Source organism: Pseudorasbora parva, chromosome 11 (genome assembly GCF_024679245.1).
Source record: "Pseudorasbora parva isolate DD20220531a chromosome 11, ASM2467924v1, whole genome shotgun sequence".
Classification (NCBI taxonomy): Eukaryota; Metazoa; Chordata; class Actinopteri; order Cypriniformes; family Gobionidae; genus Pseudorasbora; species Pseudorasbora parva.
This window is the reverse complement of record NC_090182.1, coordinates 14,106,972-14,119,489: the sequence shown is the minus strand read 5'-3', so window position 1 is coordinate 14,119,489 and position 12,518 is coordinate 14,106,972. Positions and strand designations below refer to the sequence as shown.

Below are 12,518 nucleotides of genomic sequence, written 5' to 3'. Positions count from 1 at the left end.
TTTGATCTATTTTATCATGATCATGTCTTGTGTTTCACTGGACTTATACCTGATCACTCCGCATTGCGAGAACAAGGTTGTACTAGGTGAGCTACTGAGACAATTACTACATCAGAAAAGCCCTAGACATGGAGCTAGCTATGTGATACCAAAGTCAATATGGATAAGTTTCATAACACATTGCTCAAAAAAACGTGCAGAAATTAAAGCTGTTTATAAAAGTTGATTTAGTGTCTCTAGTGTTCATTTAATTTCAGCTGGAATCTTCAGTAAACTCTATGTATATACTTTTTCAAGGTTTGCAAACAAATTAGTAGAGGCACATTTTTCCAATGAGCCTGTGCTGTTTTAATGGTACTTCTGATCAAACATAAAAGTCAAAATCCAGCTCTGTCAAATATCTTATCGTTTGCTATTGTCCCAGGGAACTTTATTACATCAAATTGTAAAGGGTTAGTTTACGATGAATAAATTATCATCAGTTACTCACACTTATGTTGTTCCAAATCTTTTTATTTCTTTCCCTCCACTGACTGTCTACTAAACTACCACTTAGACACTTCAAAAAGTTCATGAAGGGATCTTAAAACTAATCCATGTGAATTAAGTGGTTTAGTCCAAATTTTCTGATGAGACTTGGTCGCTTTATTTGATGAACAGATTTAATTCACATAAAAATTAATCAACACAATTTGTGTTTAACGTAAGCTCAAGCACCAATGAGGTTCGTTCTCACGTGTTACGCATCACATTTTAGCTTCTGTAAGAACCAGTGTAGTTCATTTGCATGTACGTTTGAGCTTCCCCAAGAAACAGTGATGTTCATTTGCGTATTACGCAGCATGTTTGAGCTTCCACATAAACCAATGAGGTTCACTCTTCATGTGTTTTACGCAGCACGTTTGAGCTTTCACAAGAACCAATGAGATTCATCCTTGTGTTACACAGCATGTTTGAGCTTCCACAAGCTCCAGGTTTATTAAGGTTTGTTCTAATGCATCAAGCATGTTCGCTGATCAATATTTATATGTGAATAATTGCCTAAATTCAATCTGTTCACCACATAAATCAATTTATGATCTCTGTATGTAGCTTTACTTTTTGAAACAAAAAAGTGGTAGTTGCATCTACTGTCAATAGAGGGACAGAAATCTATCAGCTTTTACTAAAATACCTTAAACTATAGTCTTACAGGTTTGCAATGAGTAATTAATGACAGGTTTGTTCATGCTTAGAGTAACTAGCACTTAAAATTGCTGTGCAGACCTACGAGTGACATCAGCCTTAAAAATAAATATAACATTTTCTTCATAATAACATAATAAGACAAGCAACTTGTATTAAGAAAGTGCATTTTTTATGTCAACTATAAACGAGCAAATATAAAATAAAGTGAGAGAAGCAGAAAAATAGACAGTGATTTTCTCTAGTAAAGATACAATAATTTCTTAAACCAGCTTAACATGAGTCAAGGACCAACAAGGAACCAAAACCAGACAAATAATTGTCCATTCCAGACTCCCTGCCATTAAGATATTATCTTTGATTTCCAATCATCCTGCTGTAGGAGCGAAGAGATATGTGTGTGTGTGTGTGTGTGTGTGTGTGTGTGTGTGTGTGTGTGCGTGTTGTGCCAGGGTGCCTGTAACACAATAACGCAGTGGCAGGTCTATTTTGACATCTTGACAAGGGCACATCTAAAAGGCGTCCAACTGCTCTTTAAAAGGACTGCAGGAAGCCCCATTTCCACTCGCCGTTGCTCAAAATCACAATGGCCAATGCTGGACACCTCCAGCTGCCTCGTCCTTGAGCAGAGAGGAGGAACCAAGCGGGAGAGGCACACAATTACCTTTCAGATCAGCGGGGACGAGACAGAGTCAACACTCACATCTGTAATCTCACCTGGGCCTAATCATTCCATGTTCAATAAAACTGATACAACAAGATTACAGGTGATTCATGGGCTCTGTACCAGAGTGGGCAGGGCCAGAACAGGGTCACAATGATGTCATAACAGTCTGCTGCCTCTCTTGTATTCAAGAGCATACTGCAACAAAAACAATATAGGTCTTCAAACATATGGATCTAAAATGGGTTTGGAATTCAGGAGAACATGTTCATGAGAAGCATACTTCATGAAATACATTTCTCAAAAAGATGTTAAGCATTATATCTTATAAAAAAATGATGTCTTGTACATTTATTATTTAAATGTCCCGCATTTACAGCTTCATGACAATAAACTGCTATGCAAATATATGCTGGGCAATATAACAAAATTACTATATTATATTTAAGATTTAATTTCATAAATACCTCCTAATATACCAGTTTGAGGCTCACTATTATATTACAGTATTTTTTTGTCAATAACTTCCCAAATACAGCTCCAGCCATCATTGGTGTATTCAAGTTTACAGAAGCTTAAAGGGATAGTTTACACAAAAATGAAAGTGTTATGTTTATCTGCTTTCCCGTAGGGCATCCAAGATACAGGTGACCTTGTTTCTTCAGTTGAACACAAATGAAGATTTTAACTCCAACCGTTGCAGTCTGTCAGTTGTATAATGCATGTGAATGGTAACAAAATCTATAAGTGTAAAAAATGATCAACAGACAAATCCAAATTAAACCCTGCGGCTTGTGACAACCCATTGATGTCTTAAGACACGAAACGATCGCATTGTGTGAGAAAGATACATCACTACTGTATGTCCAACAGCCTTGAGCACGCGATCACTTTCGGCGCTTGTGTAAACTACGCCAGATCGTGTACAGACGGAAGTGATGGCAGACTCAAGAATGTTGGACATAATGGTGTATTAGAGGTAAAAACATGGTAAAAACTGTTCAGTTTCTCACACAAAGCGATCGTTTCTGTCCTAAAGGCGTGGTAAAACACATTCTTTCGAGGCCTGATTGTGATTGTGGGGTGGACTGTTTTAAATTTTTTTCATTATTTTTCATATATTTTACCTTTATTCTACACTGCATGGTCTGATGGTTTCCGGGTTCTATGATGCCGGTCCCTCAAAAATACGCAATGGGCTCATATTGGTTAGCTGGCCCAGCTGAGTTCTGATTCGCTAACCGCCTAGTTCACGTGTTTGATGATTGGCAAGTTATCACGAGCTGTGGACGGGGCACGTCTTCGCGATCTCTACTGTAGCTGCTGATGTCAGCGAGTCTGGAGGAAAAGGTTGTAGTCCCTGCCGGCCGTTTGCTGTAGTCCTTAGAAATTGATTTCTTTAAAAGCAAATATCTCCCTTTGCTTTACACTTTGAACATTGTAACTTTGCAGATGTTGTTTATGCTCAAACAGCAACATTACACACAAGCTAAAGTTAGAAAAGTGAAATTGTGTTTTACCACCCCTTTAAGACATCAATGGGTCATCATGAGCCGCAGGGTTTAATTTGGATTTGTGTATGTTTTTATTGTTTTGTTTTTTACTCTCATAGATTTTGCTACCATTCACATATATGACTGACAGACTGCAACGGTTGGAGTTAAAAATCTTCATTTGTGTTCTACTGAAGTCACCTATATCTTGGATGCCCTGGGGGCATTTTATTATAAAATCCCTTTATAATGTTAATGTTCCCTGGATAATGTTAACATATATAATATTACATATTTCTCAAACACTAAAATGTTTTTAACAAATTTGTAGGTAAAAATGACTGTTTCGAGCCAAACATGAAAATAAGATATGTAAAATGAAAAAACTACATATAAAGTACATCTCAAATGTCATTATCACAAGGCTGAAAAATAGTTGATTTTTACAAGATGTTAATATTGTCCAGTTCTAGTTAAGCAGATTTAAGACTAACAAAAGTCATAAGAGTGAAAAAGAAACAAGAGGAAGCAGCAGATGGGCCAAAAGGAGACTAGCAGAGAATAACAAGATTTTTTTTTTTTTTAGTTTTTTGTTGATATCCTTGCACTGAGACTTCTTTCAAACCATATTCATAGTTATATAGGCCAACATTTTATCAGTAAAAAAAAAAAAAACTTCAAGAGGGGAGAAAATGCTAAGAGATAAAGTTCAGCAGAATAGGCTAGCATCCAGGGAAGAGGAACACATTCTCAGGTTCTGAAAACGTATTGCAACATAAACTGGAAGACCAGATTTTTCTATCCATCAGTTAAGATACAGCCATGGTTTCATGCTGAATGCATCAGTGAAATAAATAAAAAAATCCTCCTTTGTAAAACTTCAATTTCATGTTAAAATGCTGAAGTTTAGAATCTAGTTGAAAGGGAAAAGAGTTACTGAAATATGAAGTTTTCAGAAGGATTGCATGTAATATCAGGTGGCGATCTCCTCAGAGAGCATTAAAGTCCCGATGATGCTCTCAGTCACAGGTGAGGGCTGTCTTTGTGTGTGTGTGTGTGTGTGTAAGTGCTATTGATGGCGTATGACGTCTCTGACGTGTCGAGTTTAGATGAAGCAGCCTCTTCACCGTGCTAAAGGTCTAACCAGCCAGTGATTCAACAAGAGCTGGTACAAGAGGCTCATCAGGGTCAATTAGCCCTTTAAAGCCCACTTATTACATTAGACTCTTCACAGCTGAACTCATCCAGTTGATTGGCCAATTGCATTAAGTTACCGGTTTGTTCCTTTTAAAAAGATTTGAAAGGAGAAAAAACCCCACAAGTACTATTGATTCTTGAGACTATGGTAATAATTTTCCATGAGAAAAAGGAAGTAGAGAGATAGAGAGGGGAAGAAACGGTAAGCCAAGACATCATTCGGATGAGTGCCCGGGTTCAGAACTGGACTCAATTTGGTTTTGGTGATGAAATTGGAGAATATGCACATACTTAAGCTGCAATAAATATGATAGCTGCAAACATATACAATGTTATACAGCTAAGATAGGAAGGCTAAATGTACAAAAAGGCATAAATCACAATCAAACATGCTGAATATGGCATGCAGTAATTTGAGAAACACTAAAATGTCCAATTAAGTCATGTGCTGCCCATGCTCCGCTTCTAACGGTAACGACTTACACATCAAGGGCTCTTTTTGCATTCATGCTGTCCTTGGATTGCAAGTACAAAATTAGTCATGGGTCTTGTAATTTGTAACAAACAAAAGTGATAATTAAAATTAGCATGTATGTTTTCTTAAGTTGTACAGAAAATAGAGAACATTTCCCTATTTCCACATTTTTTTAAAAGGAAATTTAGGCTTGAATGTTTAAGGCTTGAATTGAGGAACCAATTAAGCTGATAAAATTAAAGAAAAACTGGCCACCTACACTGTAAAAATTTTTTTTGAAAAAAAGTTACCTGGTTGCCTTAAAATGTTGAGTTCATTGAAATAAAAAATTTGAGTTAATACAATGAACATTTTTTGAGATTCGACAACCTTTATTAAAATATTATTAAAAGATGTTGTAAGCATATTGGGTAATTGTGCGTGTTTTATTTCTGATGACGCAGCCAAATTGTGCTATTTTCAGGATTTATCAAATTTTTTATGTGGTTCAGATACAATAATATTTTGAGGTTCTATTTATTAAACAAATTTCCTTCATTGTATCGACTCAAATTTTTAATTTCAATAAACTCAAAATTTTAAGGCAAACAGGTTGGTTACTTTTTTAAGTTAAACCAACAAAAAACAACATTTTTTTTACAGTGTATTTATTTTTAATTTTTTTTTTAAATTTTGCAGTTTTATTTAGAGACATTTTTAGTTCCCAACATGCTTTGCATATGGTTGGACATGGAGCATTAATATTGAAATAGTATTATTTTAGATGTGTTTTTGAGTGAGGGGAAACATCTGTTAATCAGTTATGTTTGACTTTTAAAGAGTTTTTGTTATGTTGGAGTTTTGTTTCTACTTGTTGTGCTGCATAGTAATTATACATCATGGCTCGATGTAAAAAATAAACAGGTCATTTCCATTCACTCTTATCCACGCCATTTTTTAGTCAACTTAAAATAAAAAAGCACATTTCACTAAAAATATTAAATGAATTGTTTCATAGACTAAATAATTTTGGACATTTTACATGATTTAATCAGGTAGTATTGTGAATAAAAAAATCAAGCCTTAAAAACTACTCAAAAATATTATGTGTAATATTGTTACCATCATTTTTATATGGTGAATAGCACACAACATGTTTTACAGTGTACTCTTTTTGATCTACATTAGTTAAGATAGTTCCGTCCACTTATCATTCTTTGAAGAGTAATTATATTGTATAGACAAAAGAGAACTGGAGCGCTGCTGGAATCCCTTGCACCCTCTGGTGCTCTTGGAAGGGTTAAATGTTGAAAAAGAATTTGGAAAAAATCCAAGTCCAGGCACTCAGTAGGATGCAAAAGTAAAAAAGCCTTTATTGGTAGGGCTAAAACATTAAAACACCAACGCGTATCGGCCCATTGGCCTTCATCAGGGTGTTGGTGTTTGGCCTTCACCAACACCCTGATGAAGGCCAATGGGCCGATATGCGTTGTTGTTTTAATGTTTTAATTATATTGTATATTGAAATTATATTGAATGATAATATTAAGTGTACCGTTATGTAAACCCAACCTTAATATAACAAAAAATACACAAAAATATTATACAATCAATATAATAATAATAATTTAATAATTTAATTATTTAATTTGATGACACACTACATTTATTATTATGTATGCATCATTTAATTTCACAAACCATGTTAAATTAAATTATTGAAATATAGGCTACAATTATTTAATTGTATAATATTATAATAATAATAATAATAATAATAATAATAATAATAATAATAATAATAATAATAATAATAATAATAATAATAATAATAACAGCTAACTCAGCATTGATAACATTCAGTATTTTACAATTTTATAATTTAATTCAAATGGGTTAATTATGCATACATTAAAATAGAAAATGTAGTGTATAGAAAAATTATATAATTAAATTTTATTTTACATTTTAATAAACAAGTACCATTTAATATAAAAATAATAATTATTTAATATAATGACAATCATAATAAAAACAATACTAATAAATAATAACTACAAGACTGAAAACACTGTCTGAACCATGCACTATGGAGTATGTTTGGTAGACTACAGTCGCTCATACTAAGAGTATATGGTTTATGTGGTTAATAATCACGATTTCATTTCGATTGAGTCTGTAGCCTTGTGACTGAGAATATAGCATTGGGTGCCTTGGAAATATTATTCCAAACTATTCATATTACAAAAAGAATTCAGCTTCATCAGCATTCACAAGGCATCACATGCTCGCCGCATTACACAAAGAATCACGTCACGTCCTTTAAAGTCGCCCTGTCCCGAGGATCAGTAGAACAGCGGCAACGGACTGTGTTCACATACAGAGTCGTTTATCAAAGCTCTGCTGTTTCTCTTTCTGTCTTCTGCTGTCTGACTGTGCTCTGGGAACGCGGTGCCTCTACCTGCAGCTAGTCAGTAAATGATGATTTATACCTCCTGCAGTCAGAAGTCACGTTTTGATAAATCGGGATGAAGTCTCAGATGTAATTTTTAGGGCCTGCAGTTGTCCGTGCGTGTCTTTGTATGGTGATAAATGGAATGGGACGATCATTCTCTCTCCTTCTCCTTTTTCTCGCTGACAGGATTTGGGGTCCTCTGGTGAGCACGCTAAAGCAGGCAACCGCTCGTTTTTGATTGGGAACACAACTAAGTCATCCTCTGCCAGGACACCACGGCTCGCTCACCGCGGCCCATGTCAGGATTAATCAGTCGGAGTTCGGGAAACACGAGGGGAATAAAGCCACCACAGGAACAAAGTCCAACTCGCTTGCTCAGCATGACCCTTATATGAAAAAAAAACCTTGCAACGGCCACCACTGTGAACCTCCTTTCTTGTTATGTCGTTTTTTCACCCCTGATTTTTCCTTCCTCCTTCCCTCTGTACTAAATTTCCAGTGACAAGCAACCGAACACGAAACAGTCTGTCTGCAGTCAACACAAAACTGAATCGTGACAACACAATCACAGCCAATCAGGATGTATTTGAAATACAGCTATGCAAAGCAGGACTGCAAACCAGGCTTCAATGATGGATTACATTCATTACGTTATAATAAACAATTCTTACACGAATATGCACTCACCTAAAGGATTATTAGGAACACCACACTTATACTGTGTTTGACCCCCTTTCGCCTTCAAAACTCCCTTATATTCTACGTGGCATTGATTCAACAAGGTGCTGAAAGCATTCTTTAGAAATGTTGGCCCATATTGATAGGATAGCATCTTGCAGTTGATGGAGATTTGTGGGATGCACATCCAGGGCATGAAGCTCCAGTTCCACCACATCCCAAAGATGCTCTACTGGATTGATATCTGGTGACTGTGGGGGCCATTTTAGTACAGTGAACTCATTGTCATGTACAAGAAACCAATTTGAAATGATTCAAGCTTTTTTGACATGGTGCATTATCCTGCTGGAAGTAGCATCAGAGGATGGGTACATGGTGGTCATAAAGGGATGGAGATGGCAAAAACAATGCTCAGGTAGGCCGTGGCATTTAATGCCCAATTGGCACTAAGGGGCCTAAACTGTGGCAAGAAAACATCCCCCACACCATTACACCACCACCACCAGAAGCCCGCGCAGTGGTAACAAGGCATGATGGATCCATGTTCTCATTCTGTTTATGCCAAATTCTGACTCTACCATCTGAATGTCTCAACAGAAATCGAGACTCATCAGACCAGGCAACATTTTTCCAGTCTTCAACTGTCCAATTTTGGTGAGCTTGTGCAAATTGTAGGCTCTTTTTCCTATTTGTAGTGGAGATGAGTGGTACCTGGTGGGGTCTTCTGTTGTTGTAGCCCATCCGCCTCAAGGTTGTGTGTGTTGTGGCTTCACAAATGCTTTGCTGCATACCTCGGTTGTAACGAGTGGTTATTTCAGTCAAAGTTGCTCTTCTGTTAGCTTGAATCAGTCGGCCCATTCTCCTCTGACCACTAGCATCAACAAGGCATTTTCACCCACAGGACTGCCACATACTGGATGTTTTTCCCTTTTCACACCATTCTTTGTAAACCCTAGAAATGGTTGTGCGTGAAAATCCCAGTAACTGAGCAGATTGTAAAATATTCAGACAGGCCTGTCTGGCACCAACAACCATGCCACGCTCAAAATTGCTTGAATCACCTCTCTTTCCCATTCTGACATTCAGTTTGGAGTTCAGGAGATTGTCTTGACCAGGACCACACCCCTAATGCATTGACGCAACTGCCATGTGATTGGTTGATTAGATAATTTCATTAATAAGAAATTGAACTGGTGTTCCTAATCATCCTTTAGGTGAATGCAGTTAATTAACGTATTGCACACGTCAGGAACCTGGTGCGTTAATTCAATGCCATTTAAAACGGTTTCAAATGTGGATCGTACAATCAGAATTTGAATCAGACAGAGTATGTATTACAAACCTCTATTTATTGTTTGAATGTAAAATGTGCAACATCTGAATAATGAAAACAAATATTGACAGATGTCTCAAAAATAGCTGTCACCCTCTACTTCCCATCACTTTTTTGATGTATAACAAAAAAATACTTTCAGTGTTTCTCTGTAACGGTGTTCATGCCGTTATTTCCTTCACTTTCTCTTTTCTCTCTTCTTCCCCACAGAAATGCTATTTGGGTCGTAATCATGTGAAATCCATCCCTACAGAGCTCCGTCAGAAGCATTCCCCCATGCTTTGTGTTTTTGCTCATCAAAAACGCCATATTTTGAGAGCACGTTACTTACAGAGAAGCGTAAAGGTGGCGTCTTATTAAATTTCACTGGATGCTTTGTAATGAAACAGGAGATTGGCTTAAGTAGATAAACCCTCTCACAGGAGGAGTGGAGGAAGAGAGGGGGAGAGCGAGGGAGACGAGCTGCAGCTGACAAAAGCTTCGATTTCCTCTCCTGTTTACTAAGCGTGGATATTTTCCGCTGGTCTGCAGCGCCTGCATAAAGCCATTTTTGTCCCTGCTGAAATACACTCACGAGCCTATCGCAGTAATCAAGAGAATCCCTCCCCCCATCTACCTGAGTCTAATGTCAGCTTGTAAATGAAGCGGCCTGACTTTCATTTCAAACTGCACGCGATCGATAAATACTGAGGAAAAGCAGTCGTGCTGCTTCCCTGTTTCCTCTTCCTTTCAATCTGTTCACTCTCAACCCTTGAAAGTTCTACTGGCAATAGTGGAGGTCAGGGAAACTTCTTAAGCACTAACGTAGCTCACCCGCATCAAATCATTTTCTAATCCTTGTATTTATGAGATACGCAGAAGAGAAAATATCACTGTCTGACTGTCTAAAATGTGACCCTGGAGCACAAAACCAGTCATAAGCAGCCAACAATACATTGTATGGGTCAAAATGATCCATTTTTCTTTTATGCTAAAAATCATTAGAATATTAAGTAAAGTTCATGTTCCATAAAGATATTTTGTAAAAGTCCTACCGTAAATATATCAGAAATGTATTATTAGTAGTAATTTTCATTGCTAAGGACTTCATTTGGACAACTTCAAAGGCGATGTTCTCAATATTACTTTTTTTTTTGCACCCTCAGATTACAGATTTTAAAATAGTTGTATCTCGGCCAAATAAAATAAAAAAAATACCCATATGACTGGATTTGTGGTCCAGGGTCACAAGCTAACAATCACAAATTAAAATCACCGTATGGCCACCTCCCGGTAGAAGTTAAATAGGATTTTGTTAAAACATTAATATTTTTTAAATGTATTAAATATAACTAAATTTATAATCCTCAGTATGTTTTCTCTTTAAAATAATGTTTAAATAACATATAAAGTTTGGTTTATTAAAGTTTTCGGCTCTAGTTAAAACCTTATTTCAATTTAGTGTTACTAATCACACTACATTTAAACGTTTAGGGTCAGTACACTGTAAAAAATAAAATGCAAAAATGATGGCTCCAAATGAAAATTTTCTAGCGACTAATCACAGCAATTAATACTTTTATTCAGTAAGGATGCAATAAATTGATCAAAAGTGGCAGCAAATACATTTACAACAGAAATCTATTTCAAGTAAATGCTGATCTTTTGAACTCTGTATCCATCCAAGAATCCAAATCACCATATTAGACTGATTTCTGAAGGATCATGTGACACTGAAGACTGGAGTTATGATGCTGAAAATTCAGATTTTACATCAGTGTAATAAATTTATTTTTAAAAAGTATTTAAAAAAATGCAGTCTTGGTGACCATTAGATTCTTTCTAAAGCATAAAAAAAACAAACAAACCAAAAAATCTTACAACCCCTCACTTTCAATATCTCAATATAATTCAAATTACAATTCTGCATCCTGTTTTTGGTCTTAATTCAAATTTAGGAATTTAATTAAAATTGTAAAGTCTAAATAATCCTTACATTTAACTACAAAAATGTAAATACAAGGTAAAATAAATATTATATATATATATATATATATAGGACTCTGCTTACAACTGAACCACAAGAAAAGACCTCATGCAGCGAAAGCAAAAGCAGCACATAGCACGAATAAAATCTGAAAGAAACATGATGGCCAGAATGGAGACACAAGCACTGGTTTAGCTATGAATAATTCAATGGTTTTCAAAGGAAAAAAGCATGAGAAAGTTTTGCTTAAGCACAAAAACGCCAATCAAGCTAGACGTCCTACAGAGAGGGAGCTATTGGTGCCATTAGAGCAAGGGGACCGTGCAAAGGGTCTGTGCGCTAATGCTAAACTAGCTCTACTCTGCAGTGAGCGACGCCCGGTGGACGTTACCTGGACAGGTGGCAGTGCAGGCACTTTTCTGGACGCTCTGGCCCTCGCACGATGTCCCGCCGTTCAGGGGAGTGGGGTTGGTGCAACTCCGGCTCCTCTTCTGCCACCCCCGACCGCAGACAGCACTGCAGGCCGACCATGTGGCCCACGTGGACCAGCCACCGTTCACTGCTCGTGCGCCCAGTGCAAAGGAGAGGGGGAAACGAACACAGCGAGTCAGGATTACCCGACAGGCACGAGGATGATAAACAGCCACAAATATGAGCTCTGTGCTTAAAGGCAGGCCACAGGGACTACGGCAACATACGAAAGCTATGTTAACGTCAACAGCTGTCAATGCTATACTGTTGATTTGAGGCAGTAATGCAGCGTTTCTATCTCTGTTGTTAAAATCTAAATTGGTGTTAATTTGATGTTTACCCAGTTTCTGTGTTCCTAGAACAGCATTTTTCAACAAGCAACTAATACTATAATACTGTTGATGTTGAAGGTATGCCACAGAGTCCCGAATTTGAATTGACGCAGCAGACAGGATGCAGAAATGGATCCCAGATGTCCATAGTGTAGCTTTAACATTCAATGTTTCCAAGTTGGTGGGTAATGTATTCTATGAATAACATATCTAGTTTGACTCGTTTAGGCTGATTTGCTGAGCAATAGAGTGCTGCAGGGACAAGGTATTTGTGCCAAAACCCAGAAACG

The 12,518-nt window shown here is 36.9% G+C and overlaps 1 protein-coding gene across 4 annotated transcripts in view; it reads right to left on the bottom strand.

The window, feature by feature from the left end:
• Window positions 1-12,518, bottom strand: part of unc5a (unc-5 netrin receptor A) — a 236,065-nt gene that overhangs the window by 59,639 nt on the left and 163,908 nt on the right. For 2 of the 4 annotated variants that reach the window (XM_067457151.1, XM_067457152.1), the window contains exon 6: window positions 11,817-11,984. The exons of the other annotated variants lie outside the window; for them this stretch is intronic. In XM_067457151.1, coding sequence (XP_067313252.1) covers window positions 11,817-11,984 — 168 coding nt within the window. The remainder of the gene's footprint in view (window positions 1-11,816; window positions 11,985-12,518) is intronic. 4 annotated transcript variants of the gene reach the window in all.